This window comes from Gadus morhua, chromosome 13 (assembly GCF_902167405.1).
Source record: "Gadus morhua chromosome 13, gadMor3.0, whole genome shotgun sequence".
In the NCBI taxonomy this organism is placed as follows: Eukaryota; Metazoa; Chordata; class Actinopteri; order Gadiformes; family Gadidae; genus Gadus; species Gadus morhua.
This window is the reverse complement of record NC_044060.1, coordinates 21,754,415-21,769,414: the sequence shown is the minus strand read 5'-3', so window position 1 is coordinate 21,769,414 and position 15,000 is coordinate 21,754,415. Positions and strand designations below refer to the sequence as shown.

Sequence of the window (15,000 nt, the reverse complement as noted above, 5' to 3'; positions counted from 1 at the left end):
AACCCCCCCCCCCCCCCCTTACTGCTGGAGCTAAAAGGTTAGCTCTAGCAGTAATCAGGCAAGGGATAGATCTTCCATCCGTGTGTCAACCGGTCCGGCAAAATCTGTGTGTAATTCCACGCTAATCCTCGGAATTCCTTTGACAAACAGGTGGGTTATGTAAATACATAATAGCGAGCGTGCTGTATACATACCGGTACCTCACCCTGTCGTCCCTCCGTCCGTCCGTCCGTCCGTCCCTCCGTCAGTTGGTCCTCTTCATTCAGCGGAGGAGTTTCCCTCCTCCGTCGACGTGTGGAGTTGATTGGACGTGACTGGAGGTTGCGCTGCTCTCCATTGAAATGATCACTGTGGATGAAATGGATAGCTGGCCAATCACTGGGCCTCGACAGGATGGCCTGCCCTCACACCCCGGGTCACCTAGTTCACCTGTGGGTGAAATACGATAGCATTACCAGCATAGGACAGGACCACAAGATTTAATAACATAAACTGACATCATTGTGGTAAGCATTTTACCACAGCTGTAGTTGCAAATAATGATCATTCTTGTGTTTGAATGGAATGGGAATCTATCCATGTGTACATCTATATATGTATGTATGTATGTATGTATGTATGTATGTATGTATGTATGTATGTATGTATGTATGTATGTATGTATGTATGTATGTATGTATGTATGTATGTATGTATGTATGGATGGATGGATGGATGGATGGATGGATGTATGTATGTATGTATGTATGTATGTATGTATGTATGTATGTATGTATGTATGTATGTATGTATGTTTGTATGTATGTATGTTTGTATGTATGTATGTATGTATGTATGTATGTATGTATGTATGTATGTATGTATGTATGTATGTATGTATGTATGCATGTATGTATGTATGTATGTATGTACGTATGTATGTACGGATGGATGTATGGATGGATGGATTTATCTATCTATCTATCTATCTATCTATCTATCTATCTATCTATCTATCTATCTATCTATCTATCTATCTATCTATCTATCTATCTATCTATCTATCTATCTATCTATCTATCTATCTATCTATCTATCTATCTATCTATCTATCTATCTATGTATCTATCTATCTATGAATCTATCTATGCGACCACTGATCCATGTATCTAGCTATGTTTCTATCTATCTTGCCATCTATATATCTATATATGCATGTTTGCATTTATCTATGTGCATGCATCTATTGGAGAGCCTTTACTGGGAAACTATCAGTGATATTGGGAAATTCCTTGTTGTCGTTCCAGGAACCCATTGCCATGGAAACCCCTCCTTTCCAAGGCCCTGCGAGGACCCACAGGCACCGTGAAGCTGCATGATGCGTCTATGTATCATCGATCACCCGGGTTGTGAAACCAGGGTAAACAAAGCTGAATCACCCACAACACACGTACAGTCTTCCATCCTGCCTACGCTTGAATACACAAGAATCATTTTTGAACAGCCTGGAAATACGTTATTCAAGGGAATCCGTTAGACGAGCCTATTCCTGGATTATGCATCACTATATTGCTGGAGAAGCGTCTTTGTCCCACTAAGGAGGGAGCAAACGGGTGTAGGTTCCTACGGGTGGTGCTAAGTGGCTACAGGCCCAGCCCCACAGCCCCCCCCCCCCCCCCGCCCCCCCCCCCCCCCCCCCCCCCCCCCCGGGGCCCGTGCCTCAGAGCAGGACCATGTGTCTGAGGGTCTGCCACAGGGCATGGATGGCACAATTAGCAGCTCCCTCACCTCAGCCAGCTGAGGTCAACGCCACTTCAGGGTCAAGGGTCGTCCAGGGTCTCGTCTGGGATCTGTCACTATCTCCACGGAGACACTTCTGAAAAGGGAGAGAGCTGGAGATTGGGCCGACGTTATCAGCTTCAGTGAAGTGTATTCATTAGGTGTCATTGCGGCCATGCTCCGAGGAAAGAATGTGTACTTGAATGTGGACAGAGTCGTTTATTTTCTGTTTCTTTAAGGTAAAAAGGTGTTTTCACTTGTATCAGCTGATGCTGATACAGTAATTGGCTCATATTTTACTAAAGGCCTTTGAAATTCCTTTTTGTTGTTTTTTGAACTAGTACCAACTCACAGTTTAGAGATACAGAGACCGCACTGTGTAATCGAACGCCGCCTTAAGTTTTCAAAGTTTCCGTTTGACAATCCAATTTGGCATTTTGCTTTCGGAAACGTTTTTCATTCCGAAAGCACAAAGCCAAACAAAGCGTGTCGTTTTGTTGGGCAAAAAACGACCATACCAGTGTTCGGGCTGAATTAACTGTTACAGAGGAGAATTGATTGATTGATTTTATAAACAATGATTGAACATCGACCTGGATATCAATAACTCAGTAATTTATTTTTTTATAAATTGATCATATCAGGGTAATACTATAATGAACGCTTCATTGTTAAATAATTATCAGAATCAAGCAAAGCATAAAAATATTAACATTATTATTTCTAATTAGGACATACTACATGTGAATGTGAAAATATCGATCAAGGCACGCTATTCCCAAAGATGTTCCCAACCTCCTGATCGATGGATAAGCAATGTGTTCTGAGTGGTGCAGCGCAACAGCAGGAGAACCGCAGCAGAAATCTGGAACCCATAAACTCTGAGACATCTACTGCAGCATTAGACACGCCGCTTCCTATTGGCCAGGAGAACTACTTACCCCTTCCTCCACCGTCCACCCAGCTAAAACTGCACTTCCTGCTTCTCTGCCTGGCTCCAACTTAAACACACCCATCTGAACTCTGTGTAGCCAATGGGAGCAGGGCGTAGGCCATCGGTGAGCGGCTAGGTATAAAAGAGGGCCAGCCGTAGGACCAGCCCGTCAGAGGGTTTGTTGTTGTTGCCACTGCCAGATTGGGACTGGCAATGCGGAGGTGAGAACTTTTACGAGGTAACAAGGCAACGGGACTTGGGGGTGCAGACGTCGGACCAGCGGTAAGGCCAATGGAGCATCGACATCGGCTGTAAGTTAAGAGTGTGCCTGCCTCCTCTCTCTCCTTCCACCGCTTGCGTTACTGGATGGATCAGAAGCCGTTGGCTGTACCATTGTACGTTGCACTAGCGTTGTAGACATTGCGGGTGTCTGGATCAGAAGAAGCCAGGGAGGCGTTCTAGGAAGTCGTCCAGAGGGACCTGCCATGAGAGAAGAGGTGTCCTGCACCAGCTCCCCGGAAGGGGGACTGGGGGCCAGCGAGGAGGAGCTGGAGCGGGGCTCCAAGAAGACCCCGCAGCCGGGGAACCGCAAGCGCTCCCCGTTCCCCAAGAAGGACAGCTTGGGCCGGGGTCCGGAGGAGCCCGTGGGGCTGAGCCCCGGCGGGCTGCTGCCGGCCGCCGGCCCCAAGCGCCTGAAGAAGAGCCCCACGGCGGTGGTCTCGCTGGCGCCCACGCCGCTGGGGCCCGGGCCGGAGCAGCCCTACGAGGACCTGCACACGCAGCGCGTCATCGCCAACGTGCGGGAGCGGCAGCGCACGCAGTCGCTGAACGACGCCTTCGCCTCGCTGCGGAAGATCATCCCCACGCTGCCCTCGGACAAGCTGAGCAAGATCCAGATCCTGAAGCTGGCGTCGCGCTACATAGACTTCCTCTACCAGGTGCTGCAGAGCGACGAGATGGACGCCAAACTGGCCAGCTGCAACTACCTGGCCCACGAAAGACTGAGCTACGCCTTCTCCGTCTGGAGGATGGAGGGGGCCTGGGCCATGTCGGCCAGCCACTAGGCCCACCTTTAACCTCTCCTCTCTGACCCCTACCCCAACCCCCCCCCCTCCCTCCTCGCTCCCCTTCCTCCAGCCCCCCCCCCCCCCCCCCCCCCCCCCCCACTCCTGACCCTACCGTGTGTCCATCTGTCCTGTCTCTATACCCCTGCCCCTTGCCTTTCTTTTTTTGCACACACATCTTGATTACTGAACATTTGATGTTCCCCCCCCTGTCTGACCCCAGACCTTCCCCGCATGCTAAGCTAGTCTCTGTGTTCCCTGTAGCTCAGGCGCTAACGTGAATGTAATGTAGACCACTGCAGTCTGCCACTGCCATCCATCCCCGGCGACTTTATCTTATTCCACGCTGTCTGTCTGCATGAGGAGCTCTGTGTGTCACCCACCGTTCAGCCTGGTGCTGCCATGCTGCCGCAGTGAAGCCCTGCAGGTATGTACATGATATCATAGCAACCGCATACACACACACGCACACGCACACACACACACACACACACACACACACACACACACACACACACACACACACACACACACACACACACACACACACTAACACACACTCACACACAAACACACACACACACTTGCGGGCACGCTTACACACAAGTACACACACATGTACACACAGACAAACACCTGCGTTTGGTAAACATACATCTTTCAAACTTTTTCTTTGCAAAAAGGGGCGATGTTCATTACAATAAGCGTAATAAGCTACAGTAAAAATGTGTATTCATAATTAATCTAAAGTTTACACATTTAAACAAGTAATGGTGAAATGGTGAAAAAACGTCAAGTAACACTTGCGTACGGTTATATTAAGTTGGAGGAACACAATAACATTGACCAATCTTCAGCAAGACAATCAGTAGCATTGATATAGTACGGTACAATACCTAAAGTATTTTATATTCTAACAGAAATATACGTGAAAATAACTGCGCCAACATGAAACAGATCACTCTGTGACCGCCAATCTGTTAGTTGTTAAAGACTCTATAGGCCAATACAAATAGTATATATTCATTCATAGTATATCTTTGTAAGCAGTATACATTTAGGGGAACAAATTATTCACTTAAACAATAGGTTGCGGCTATAAATACATTTATCATGTCAGCAGGTAGACAAATATCAGCAAAACTAAATTAAGAAATACGTTTATTCATGAAATGTCAACAGTGAAACAGTAACAGCGTTATTTAAATCCATTTAATATGCATAAAGTAAAGTGAAAAATTAATATATTCAGTATATGTAAACTTTTCCATATTATTATTATGTTATATTTGTTGTTATTAGATATATTACTACAAGTCTCATTGTATAAAATATTGTAAAAAATTACAAATTTGGATAAATCCTCTTTGTAATAATATGTGAGTTAAGTTATCTTATGAAATATAAATGAGAAAATTTGAATTGAGCAAATAGATTCTTAGAATTAAAAAAATAAATATATCCTACGAGCAAATTATTATAGTATATAATACTAGTATATAGTACTACAAAAATAGTTCAAAACTATCAAGTAAATATTAAAACATACGAAATAGAAAACATTTTAACTATTAAAATAAAGATTATAACAATAGATTACATTGTGATTTAGTCAGTGTTAATTCAATTTAATCTGGCATGTAAACAAAAAATGTAATGTATTGGTTGAAAGTTAAAGGTATTCACCAACAAGGCTATTGCTTACACTGAACTGACTGAGATTATTAAAACAAGCGACCAAGTATTTCACTTTAGAGCAGAACAGAATATGTTTTTAACCACCATAATAGAAGACACAAGTGTCATAGACAGGTATAGAGAAAACAAGGAGGACTGGAAAAAAGACTGCTCTCTCTCGCCCCCCCTTTCTCTCTCTACCTCTCTCTCACTCTCGCTCTCTCTCTCTTCCTACCTCTCGCTCACTCTCTCTCCTTCTCTACCTCTCTATCTCTCCCCCCTGCAGCCTTGTGTTCTCTAGATCTTGTATCCAGTATCGTGCAATCAGTCCCCACTGGGGCCCAGACAAGCAGGAACCTTTAGATTGGAAACAGTTGTGAGGCATTAGGAAGGTGTGTGTGCCAGGGGGGCATAGGGCGTTGTGCGTGTGTTCGTCAATTGGTATGTGTGTGTGTGTGCGTGTGTGTGTGTGTGTGTGCGTGTGTGTGTGTGTGTGTGTGCGTGTGTGTGTGTGTGTGTGTGTGTGTGTGTGTGTGTGTGTGTGTGTGTGTGTGTGTGTGTGTGTGTGTGTGTGTGTGTGTGTGTGTGTGTGTGTGTGTGAGAGGGAGAGAGAGAGAGTGTGCATAGATCCGCGCATAGGTGCTTGTGTGTGTGGGGGTTTGTTTGGGTTTTCTTTGATTTCTGTGTGTATGTGTGTGTGTGTCGGTGTGTGTTTATGTGTGTGTGTGTGTGTGTGTGTGCGTGTGCATGTGCGTGCACTTGCGCTATTACACTAGGGAATGTGGAGCACTCAGTCGGCAACCCGTGCATACAGCACGCTCGGTTGTATGTATGTCCAACTGCTTTTGCACATGTGTGCGCACAGAGACAGGGGAAGCACCACTTAAATGTACATATATTATTCTGTACGATAACAATCAAATGACATTATTTAATACCTGGCAAGTGGTGGCGTGCTACCTCTCCACTGCTGCTGCTGCTGCTGCTGCTGCTGCTGATGGGAGCTGGGAGATAGCGATCTGGACGAGTGAGTGTGGGAGCAGAAAAAGCTAACAGACCCACTGGGGGCCTGCATGGCCTAGTGGCCTGGGCTGTGGTGGAGGGTTAGGTCAGGCAGGACCATGTTGCAAGGTGAAACTCTGAGCTTTTTCCTAATGAGAGTGAACAGATTGAAGGTGAACAGATTGAAAGTGAACACAATGCAAACAGACACACACACCTCGATCATTGTTATCGATCGTCCCATAGGAATATTATCACACAGCCGATGCATTTAACGCTTACTTTGTGGGCTCATACACACACACACATACACACACACACACACACACACACACACATAGACCTGTCCTCGACCATCGCACACGTTTAAAAAAATCAAACCGCGATGCGACACACACACATCGTCCACCTCACGTTGCCTATAATCTCTAAGTGCGTCTTGACACTTTTATAACAGCAGTGGGAGCGGTGTGATTAAAGCATTCAGTGTCCAGACGGTCCTCGCACATGTCTGGGAGCCCACGGAGCCGCTCTCTCCAGGTGCTCCGCCATTAAACAGGGCCCGGTGGCCCCAGGAGCCTGGGGAGGGCTTTGAAGGTTTTACACTGCCCTGGTGGTGGAGGATGGAGGCTGGGATCCAAGGCTGCAGCCGCACACGCTGCTGCAGCTCCACTGGTGTCCTTGAAACAGCGCTCTGTAGTTATTCACTCACTCACACTCCTCCTCCTCCTGCTGGTCCATCACGGGTCCCCTGTCATTTGGTTCTCTCTGTAGGGGCCCCGCGCTGGAAAGTGTGAGGGAATATATTCTTTGTAATTGCAGCCCCAATGCGTGAACATATGGTGGGGGTATGAGGTATGGCCCCGAAAACAGCTGAAAAATGTGTCCAAGGTGAAAGCGGTGTGTGTGTGTGTGTGTGTGTGTGTGTGTGTGTGTGTGTGTGTGTGTGTGTGTGTGTGTGTGTGTGTGTGTGTGTGTGTGTGTGTGTGTGTGTATGTGTGTGTGTGTGTGACTTTCCTTCATGGCATACTCAAGGTGCATGTGGTGTTTATGAATGGAGGAGATTACATCCACGTGTGCATGTGTTTGCACTGTATACCCCAATTTGTATGTCAAGATCACACACATTCGCCGTCCACACATTTTCCCTGTGCTTGGATCTGTATGGATGGATAAAGATGGATGAGTGCAACTTTTAAAAGTGTGTAGAACCTTTGAAAAAAAGTAAAAGATCGGAAACGGTTTAGTCCAAACACCGCGCCTACCGTATATATATTGATGAGTTTCCCTAAACATGGATGTATATATTTGTTTGTTCTTGCGGTGGTCTGTTCGCTGGCTGTAGTGTGGGGGCTTATAGCGTGAGAGGGCTGTTCTGTTTGAGCTGGAAAAAACAATACAGGCTATTCTGTTTATCCTCCAATCAAAATGCCTGTCACTGCTCCTTCCTCTGCCGGAACTTCTGGCTCTGTTGTGTATATCTGTGTGTGTGTGTGTGTGTGTGTGTGTGTGTGTCGGTATTTCTGTGTGTGTGTGTGTGTGTGTGTGTGTGTGTGTGTGTGTGTGTGTGTGTGTGTGTGTGTGTGTGTGTGTGTGTGTGTGTGTGTGTGTGTGTGTGTGTGTGTGTGCGGGATACTTGTTTGCAGCTAGTTGTTAGTAAACGCACTCCATACGTGGATAAGCCATTTAGAGTCATTAGCCATTAGCTCACCTGCTTTTTCAAAAGGAAAAAAGAGAATAATAGTACCATTGTGAACATATTCGCCCTGATACTGCAAGGTTCATAGCAAACCACTGAACCACACCACGCGGTGTTGTGTGTGCGTGCGTGTATGCATGTGTGTGTGCATATGTATGTGTCTGTGTGCATGGTTGTGTCCTTTGCATGCATATGTTTCTGTGATATGAAGAAAGACAAAGAGAGAGAGAGAGAGAGAGAGAGAGAGAGAGAGAGAGAGAGAGAGAGAGAGAGAGAGAGAGAGATGCCATGTGTGTTATACTTTGGACTGGCCAGCTGTTGGACGGTCTGTGGTGCATATTAAATCCTTGGCCTGAGCGTTAGGGCTGATCTGGGACCAGATGCATCGTCCCTGCAGTCCATGTGCATCTGAAGGGCCCTGGACAACAGCCTCTCCCAGGAGGCCTCGGAGACCCATCTCCATTTCATTCTTAAACATTCTTAATCACAATAAGTTGCACTGAAAGCGGATGGGATTTAGTCTTGGAATGGACATGGGTGTGTATTTATGTCTGTGTCGGTATTTCTGTGAGTAAGTGTGCGTGTGTGTGTGTGTGTGTGTGTGTGTGTGTGTGTGTGTGTGTGTGTGTGTGTGTGTGTGTGTGTGTGTGTGTGTGTGTGTGTGTGTGTGTGTGCGTGTGAGTGTGTGTGTGTGTGTGTATATTTTTTTTACAGTCTATTGTGGGCAACAACCAAAGCTTTCTTAAACATATGGAATTGAAGTAGTTCTTCCGTTTGGATAATGTATAGTTAGGATCAAAAGGACAAAAGGGAACAGATTATAAATGATCCCCTGTAAATAAATTTGTTCTAAAGTAAAGGAGGTTATTTCATGTGCGAGATAATTTTTGGGATTAATCTTTCTACAGAGTAGCGAAGTAATCTCTTTATCTCACACTCATCCGATCACAATCTAAATTGCGATGGTGCTTCTAGCCTTCAGTTACCGTTAGTGGAGAATTATTTAATCACTTTATGAATGAATGAATATGAATATGTACGGCGAAGATTGACGAAAAATTAGTATTCTAGGGGCCAATACGAATGAGATTATCATGTGTGAGAATATACAATAAGGTCCCTGCCTTTCTCTCCTTCTCTCCCTCTACGACACACACCCTAGCAGGCACGTGCACAATCAACCACACACACATACACACACACACACACACACACACACACACACACACACACACACACACACACACACACACACACACACACACACACACACACACACACACACACACACACACACACACACACAGAAACAAAAACACACACACACATACACACACCACAAGCAATTGTGCATTTGTTGGATTGTTGCTCCGGAGTGACGACTATCTCAACACTGAAATTATTGTTTTGGAAACAATCCAAAATATGTTTACACAAACAATGCCATTAACATGTTGTTCCATTGTCTTTTTGTTTCTGTGTTCAAACTGACAGTTCCTTGTTTTCAACTTCTGGAAACTTCTGGAATATGTCACTGACTGACCAGTATCATCACAACAGAGAAGCCTTCTTTTGAAAAGCCAAAAACGAATGAAAACAAGCTACATCATCTTCCTGCTCTCTTTTCAAGTGGAGAGGACGCCCCCGGCTTCCTAAAAGGCAGACAATGAGGACTATATTTGCAGCACAGCAATAAAACTTAAAGTTTCCAAAACAACACACAATGAAGGGATGAGAGGACAGTGAAATCATGAATGCTCTCAAAGATGAACCCCCTAAAAGCGGCCCGAAGGAGACAATGTCACAAAATGGCTGCCTGTTTCAATTCCTTGAATGCTTCTCTATGACTTTGGTGCCGATAGCGTCAAGATAAAATAACTGAACTGCCAGACGAACATTCAAATGTCCAATGAAAGATGGCCATTTGAATGTGGACATGACTACAGACAACAAATGTTTACATCTAAGATGCTAATAAGCTAATCGCTTTAGCTCTCAAGCCACAGGCTGCGAAGTGGGAGAGAGCACAAGGATCCTATCCAAATGTTGTTTTGGTGCCGCAGATAGTTTGACAATTCCTGTGTACTTTTCTGTAATTCTGGATTTACACTGTTTTAATGTTCAGACTGCATGTTCCCACAATTTTAATAAAGTAGAAAGTTTCATGTTAAATCATGACTCAATATTCTTGCATTAGCCACTATTTCATTCGTACTTTCTTGTGTTTTCTCTTTTGTGTTTTTAGGGAAGGATGTAGAAAATATTTTAGAATGTCAAAAAATGTATGATTGGTGCCATTTAAAGGCTGTATTTTTTGCAAAGTTTATGTTTGACACATTCTTGAGGAAGGAAAGTGGCTTTAAAATTGAGGACAATTTTTAATGGGGACAATGATTGCTCATGTAATTACTGCATTACAGTAATGAAATTATGTCACTTAATACTGCAATGTCATTCCATGCTGTAGTATGGAATTACATACTGCAATTTAAATTGCAGTATACATGGTCTCAACATTTATAAATAGTCTATTTGCTGGTTGATAGAATTTTCTTCTGAATTGTTATGATGTTTTGTGCTTTGACGGTGTTGCTTTGATGTTCTTTATTATTACCATTTGCGTTGATAATAAAGTTGGGGGAAAAAAAAGTATGTAATCTCAGAAAGTGGGTTCAGAGGCTGTGGGGCTTAGAAACTAAACATTCAAAAGCAAAGACTACAGAAAATTAGGTAATACAATAACTTTATTAAGAAATTCTGTTCTTATGACAAAAACCGGTCTAAAACATGGAAATAACTGACAAAAAAAATCAAGAAACCAATCCAAGCTCATTGTAAGTATTTACACTGTACAGGAATCCTTAAAATATAAGACGATGCGCATCCTTTTAAATTAAGATCTAGTTAAGGGCTTTTTTGGAAAGGGTGATCAAGGCACTTGCTTCTCCTTTGGTCTTTTGCTATGTACAATACTGTGCATCAATTCAGTGTGAAATCACGAAGAGAGAGGTCATTTTCATTCAGGTACAAATACCTTCATGCAAGGGAACTTCCATGTCAGGACACCTATATTAAGTGAGAAATACACCACGTCTTTTCATCAATGTTCTCTTTCAAGAATTAAAAATAATAATAATTAACTAAGACAAAACTGAAGAATCAATGACAACCATTTGAAAATTATAGTGATAAATCTGTCAATAGAATTCAAACTGAAGGGATTACAATGAAATATGAGTTGATATGGACACTGCTATACTGTTATATTGCTAGCAAAGACAGCTATCGATCTCCTGTACACACAGGACCTAGCAAGTAAATAAAGAAATAAATCAAACAAATACCAAAACAACCAACAATAAAAAATAATAATAATTTAAAGCACCACCAAATTTGTGTAAGACATTGTGCTTACACAACACATGCACTAAAATGTGGAATTTCAACACGGATTAGTTAATAAATAAGACCATATCATTGGGTCACAACATGAAGGTTGTTTACCCATCCTTCAAGTGCCTTTGGTGATCCCATCGCTGAATATAAACAAAAACATTTCAAAGGTTCTCTTTTTTGACACGCTAGCATCAATGCTTGCAAACTGTTCCCATAAGCCTTGGCGGTCCTCAAAACCTGTGTCCAATTGGGACGCGTTGGGTTTACCAACTACCTCAATGTTTTAACTGTTAAATGTATCATAGTCATTCCATATTTTAGTCCCGGGAACAAAACATCCCTACAGAGCTATGGACCCAATGGTAAACAGAAAATTATAAATTATTTGAACTAAAGGATGGCCCACTGGTCTTTGATATGACGGAGCTTAAAGAGTATAAGACGCTTGTTTCTAATACAATGGAGCAGGAATGCACATCCACAGCTTACAAAGGAACTCTAAGGACAACCGGGTTCCAGAAACATCAACAATTGGAGAAGTAATTCCTTTGTCTTCCTGTGAACCTCCCACCCACACTCACCCCTTACCTGGAGATATAATAAGTGCTCTTGTGTATGCAGTTGGTTGCCAGCTTATAAGCGTCAACTCTGTGTGTGTGTGTGTGTGTGTGTGTGTGTGTGTGTGTGTGTGTGTGTGTGTGTGTGTGTGTGTGTGTGTGTGTGTGTGTGTGTGTGTGTGTGTGTGTGTGTGTGTGTGTGTGTGTGTGTGTGTGTGTGTGTCAGTTTGATACATATCAGGAATGCATCATATATAAAACTCGGGTGAGAGAGAGAGCATAAGTAAATCTTCATGCATGAATCGCAATCAACTCTGAAAGTTACCACAAGCGAATGCACGTCTTCTTGCACCTTGTTAACACCCACAATATAGACCATATTACTCCAGAAAAAAGGCCCAACTTACAAAGAAAAATCTGTAGAGTTAAATACATCGTCTTGTCGAGTGTGTTTATGAATCCCAAACCTTGCATAGAAAGTCCAGTAAAAAGCTTTTTGTATACGACGCCCTATGTTCTAAGTAATCTCATATGTATCATCACCACTAAGGCCAGATAAATCTTATATAGCACTGTGTAATGTACATTAAGACTTCACACATGTTCAATGTTGGTGTCATTGAAAGGAAAGTTAATATAGAACAGAAACCCTACACAATGTTTTCTTATAGGTCACCTTCCTCCAAGTGTTGACAGATCTGTGAGAGACTTTGCTGTGCTGAATGGATGGATGCCACCAAGTTCATTTGAACAATAGCACAGCTACAGGCATAGCTGTAGTCGTAGAGCCCTTAACAAGAAAGTTAACTATAACACAAATATAGCCAATAGAACAAAAAAGTAAAGAACAAACAAATCAGAAACATTTTGATTGTCAATATTCACTATCAGGCATAATGTCTGCTGCCGTTGTACTCCTCTACAGATTAAGACTCCACCCACGGTTCACATTACAGAATTTACAATTCAAAACAAAAGAAAATCTCAGGATCTGATCCATCATTCATTCATTGTGGTCCCACCTAAACATATGACATCATCAAAGTGGGACACATCTTAAGTACAGTGGATGTGTCTGTTGTCTGTCACAGGTGGGTATATAACCTTGACCCCCACCCCCCCGTTGTAAGAGTACAAGGTTGGGGTTTGGAGTTCTGTGTGGTTCTAAAAAACATGTCCGTGGGGAGAGATCTCCCAGGCAGGATGCTCTGAGTCATGGTTCTGTTCTTTGTCAAGTATCTCCACGTCTGTATGTCAATATCGCTGCTTCCCCACACATTCACCGGAGTTAAGACTCATCCTTCATCAATGAGTTTTAGCATTCTTTTGGTCATGTAATTTGGTCAACATTACCTGAGAACATTTCTGGCAAAGGATCATGGTATGATGAGTTTGAAGTCGCCAGGTGGGGCAGTGATCCAGTGGTTTGTGAGTGTTACACACAGTGGTCGAACAGAGAGCGACAGAGCTGGTCCCATTATTGTTCTTATTGTCTCATATCCACATGAGTGACTGTGCGGCGGTGGGTGTGTGGTACTTGTTTGGAGATACTTCCTGCACCCTCGCGCTTTATGGATTCATCATCACTCTGGAGATCCTCTGATTTTTGATCTTTTCATGTCAGGAGGAATAGACAAAAAAAAATTCAGTGTCTGCAGACTTTTGACAAATATTTAGGTTTTCATCAACAATGAAATCAACAACGTAGATACAAATACCTGTGTTTCCACAGTACAAAGCTGTTTGAATATCTCTGTTCGCTGCAAAATCAACCTGTCTTCAATTAGACTGAGGTTAACGCCTGAGTCAGCACTACTCTGTTTGAATCCCAATAGTGAGACTAGTCACTACTATCACTGCTACGACTGCTACAACTACTTAACTACAATACTCCCACCAGTCAAATTTAAAAAGTGTTGCTCTGCCCACTACTGCAAAATAACGTAACACTGACGTTATCAGTCATTTAACAGCCTTCAGTTAAAGACAAACCAATTATTAACAAAACATTCATTTGTAAGCCTTTAGTTGATGATGAACTTATCATCAACTAAATAATAGACATTTGTTGATGATACATTAATGCTTGAGCACTTGTGAATCATCTACCAATGTAAAATAGTAAATGGTAAGTGGAATGCATTTATACAGCGCTTTTATAACCAGTGGCCACCATCAGTGCTTTGCAATTATTGCCTGACATTCACCCATTAATACACACATTCAAATACTGACAGCACCGACAACCACGCAATGCGACACACAGCTAGGAGGCGCCGGGGATCCGTCTAGCAACCCCTCCGGTTACAAGTCAACCCGCTCTACCTGCTGAGCCTTCTAGCAGAATGTTATCACAGTGTGTTACCAGACGTACGACTGCCCCTGAACTGCCCTCACCTTTACCGGTGTGGAGAGCGAACCCCCATGGAGAGGGAGGCCATGGCGTTGAGGGGGTCGCTGTCCGAGTCCCGCCGCGGACGCACCCTCTGGGCCTGCAGGTGGGACAGCTCCAGTGTGGGAGCCATGGACCGCACACTCTGCCAGTACTCACCTGGGGACCAGGGCCATAGGAGAGAGAGGTTGAAGAGAGGGAGAGAGAGAGACGCTCAATTACGATTCAGTCATTCAGCAAATGCAGACCCCCAAAGTGACTTACAGTATATGATTTAGATGTAATTTATTAGCAGGAAGGCATTTTACTCAGGTCCTACTAGAGGTAGACTAGGGACGTTAGGTTAGAACTCAGTACTTTTCTAGCTAGGAGTCAGCCCCCCTGTCCCTACATTCTCAACCCCCTAAATTTAAAAAATAAATAATAATAATAAGTACTCTTTTCTTAAATGGTGTTTCAAAGTTTTAAAGCAGAGCTTATAAAAGGTATGATACTGATTATGATACTAATTATATTGCATG

General features: G+C 43.4%; 2 protein-coding genes and 1 long non-coding RNA gene across 6 annotated transcripts in view; 2 read left to right on the top strand and 1 right to left on the bottom strand.

Annotated features, from left to right (window-relative positions):
• Positions 1-2,801: 2,801 nt before the first annotated feature.
• LOC115557368 (twist-related protein 2-like) lies at positions 2,802-3,819 on the top strand. The gene has a single exon (XM_030375130.1). It carries the CDS (start codon positions 3,178-3,180, stop codon positions 3,754-3,756), a length of 579 nt encoding a protein of 192 aa, XP_030230990.1. The 5' UTR covers positions 2,802-3,177; the 3' UTR covers positions 3,757-3,819.
• Positions 3,820-3,857: 38 nt separating this feature from the next.
• LOC115556580 (uncharacterized) lies at positions 3,858-11,617 on the top strand. Its single transcript, XR_003979087.1, has 2 exons — positions 3,858-4,183; positions 9,629-11,617. It is a non-coding gene; the product is annotated as an uncharacterized LOC115556580 (long non-coding RNA).
• The window catches only part of LOC115556579 (histone deacetylase 7), a 47,218-nt gene continuing 43,078 nt past the window's right edge, over positions 10,861-15,000 (bottom strand). For all 4 annotated transcript variants that reach the window (XM_030373684.1, XM_030373683.1, XM_030373685.1 and 1 more), the window contains 2 exons: positions 14,485-14,638; positions 10,861-13,698 (listed from right to left, as the gene is read on the bottom strand). In XM_030373684.1, the coding sequence (XP_030229544.1) occupies positions 14,487-14,638 (152 nt within the window). In that variant the 3' untranslated portion in view covers positions 10,861-13,698; positions 14,485-14,486. The remainder of the gene's footprint in view (positions 13,699-14,484; positions 14,639-15,000) is intronic.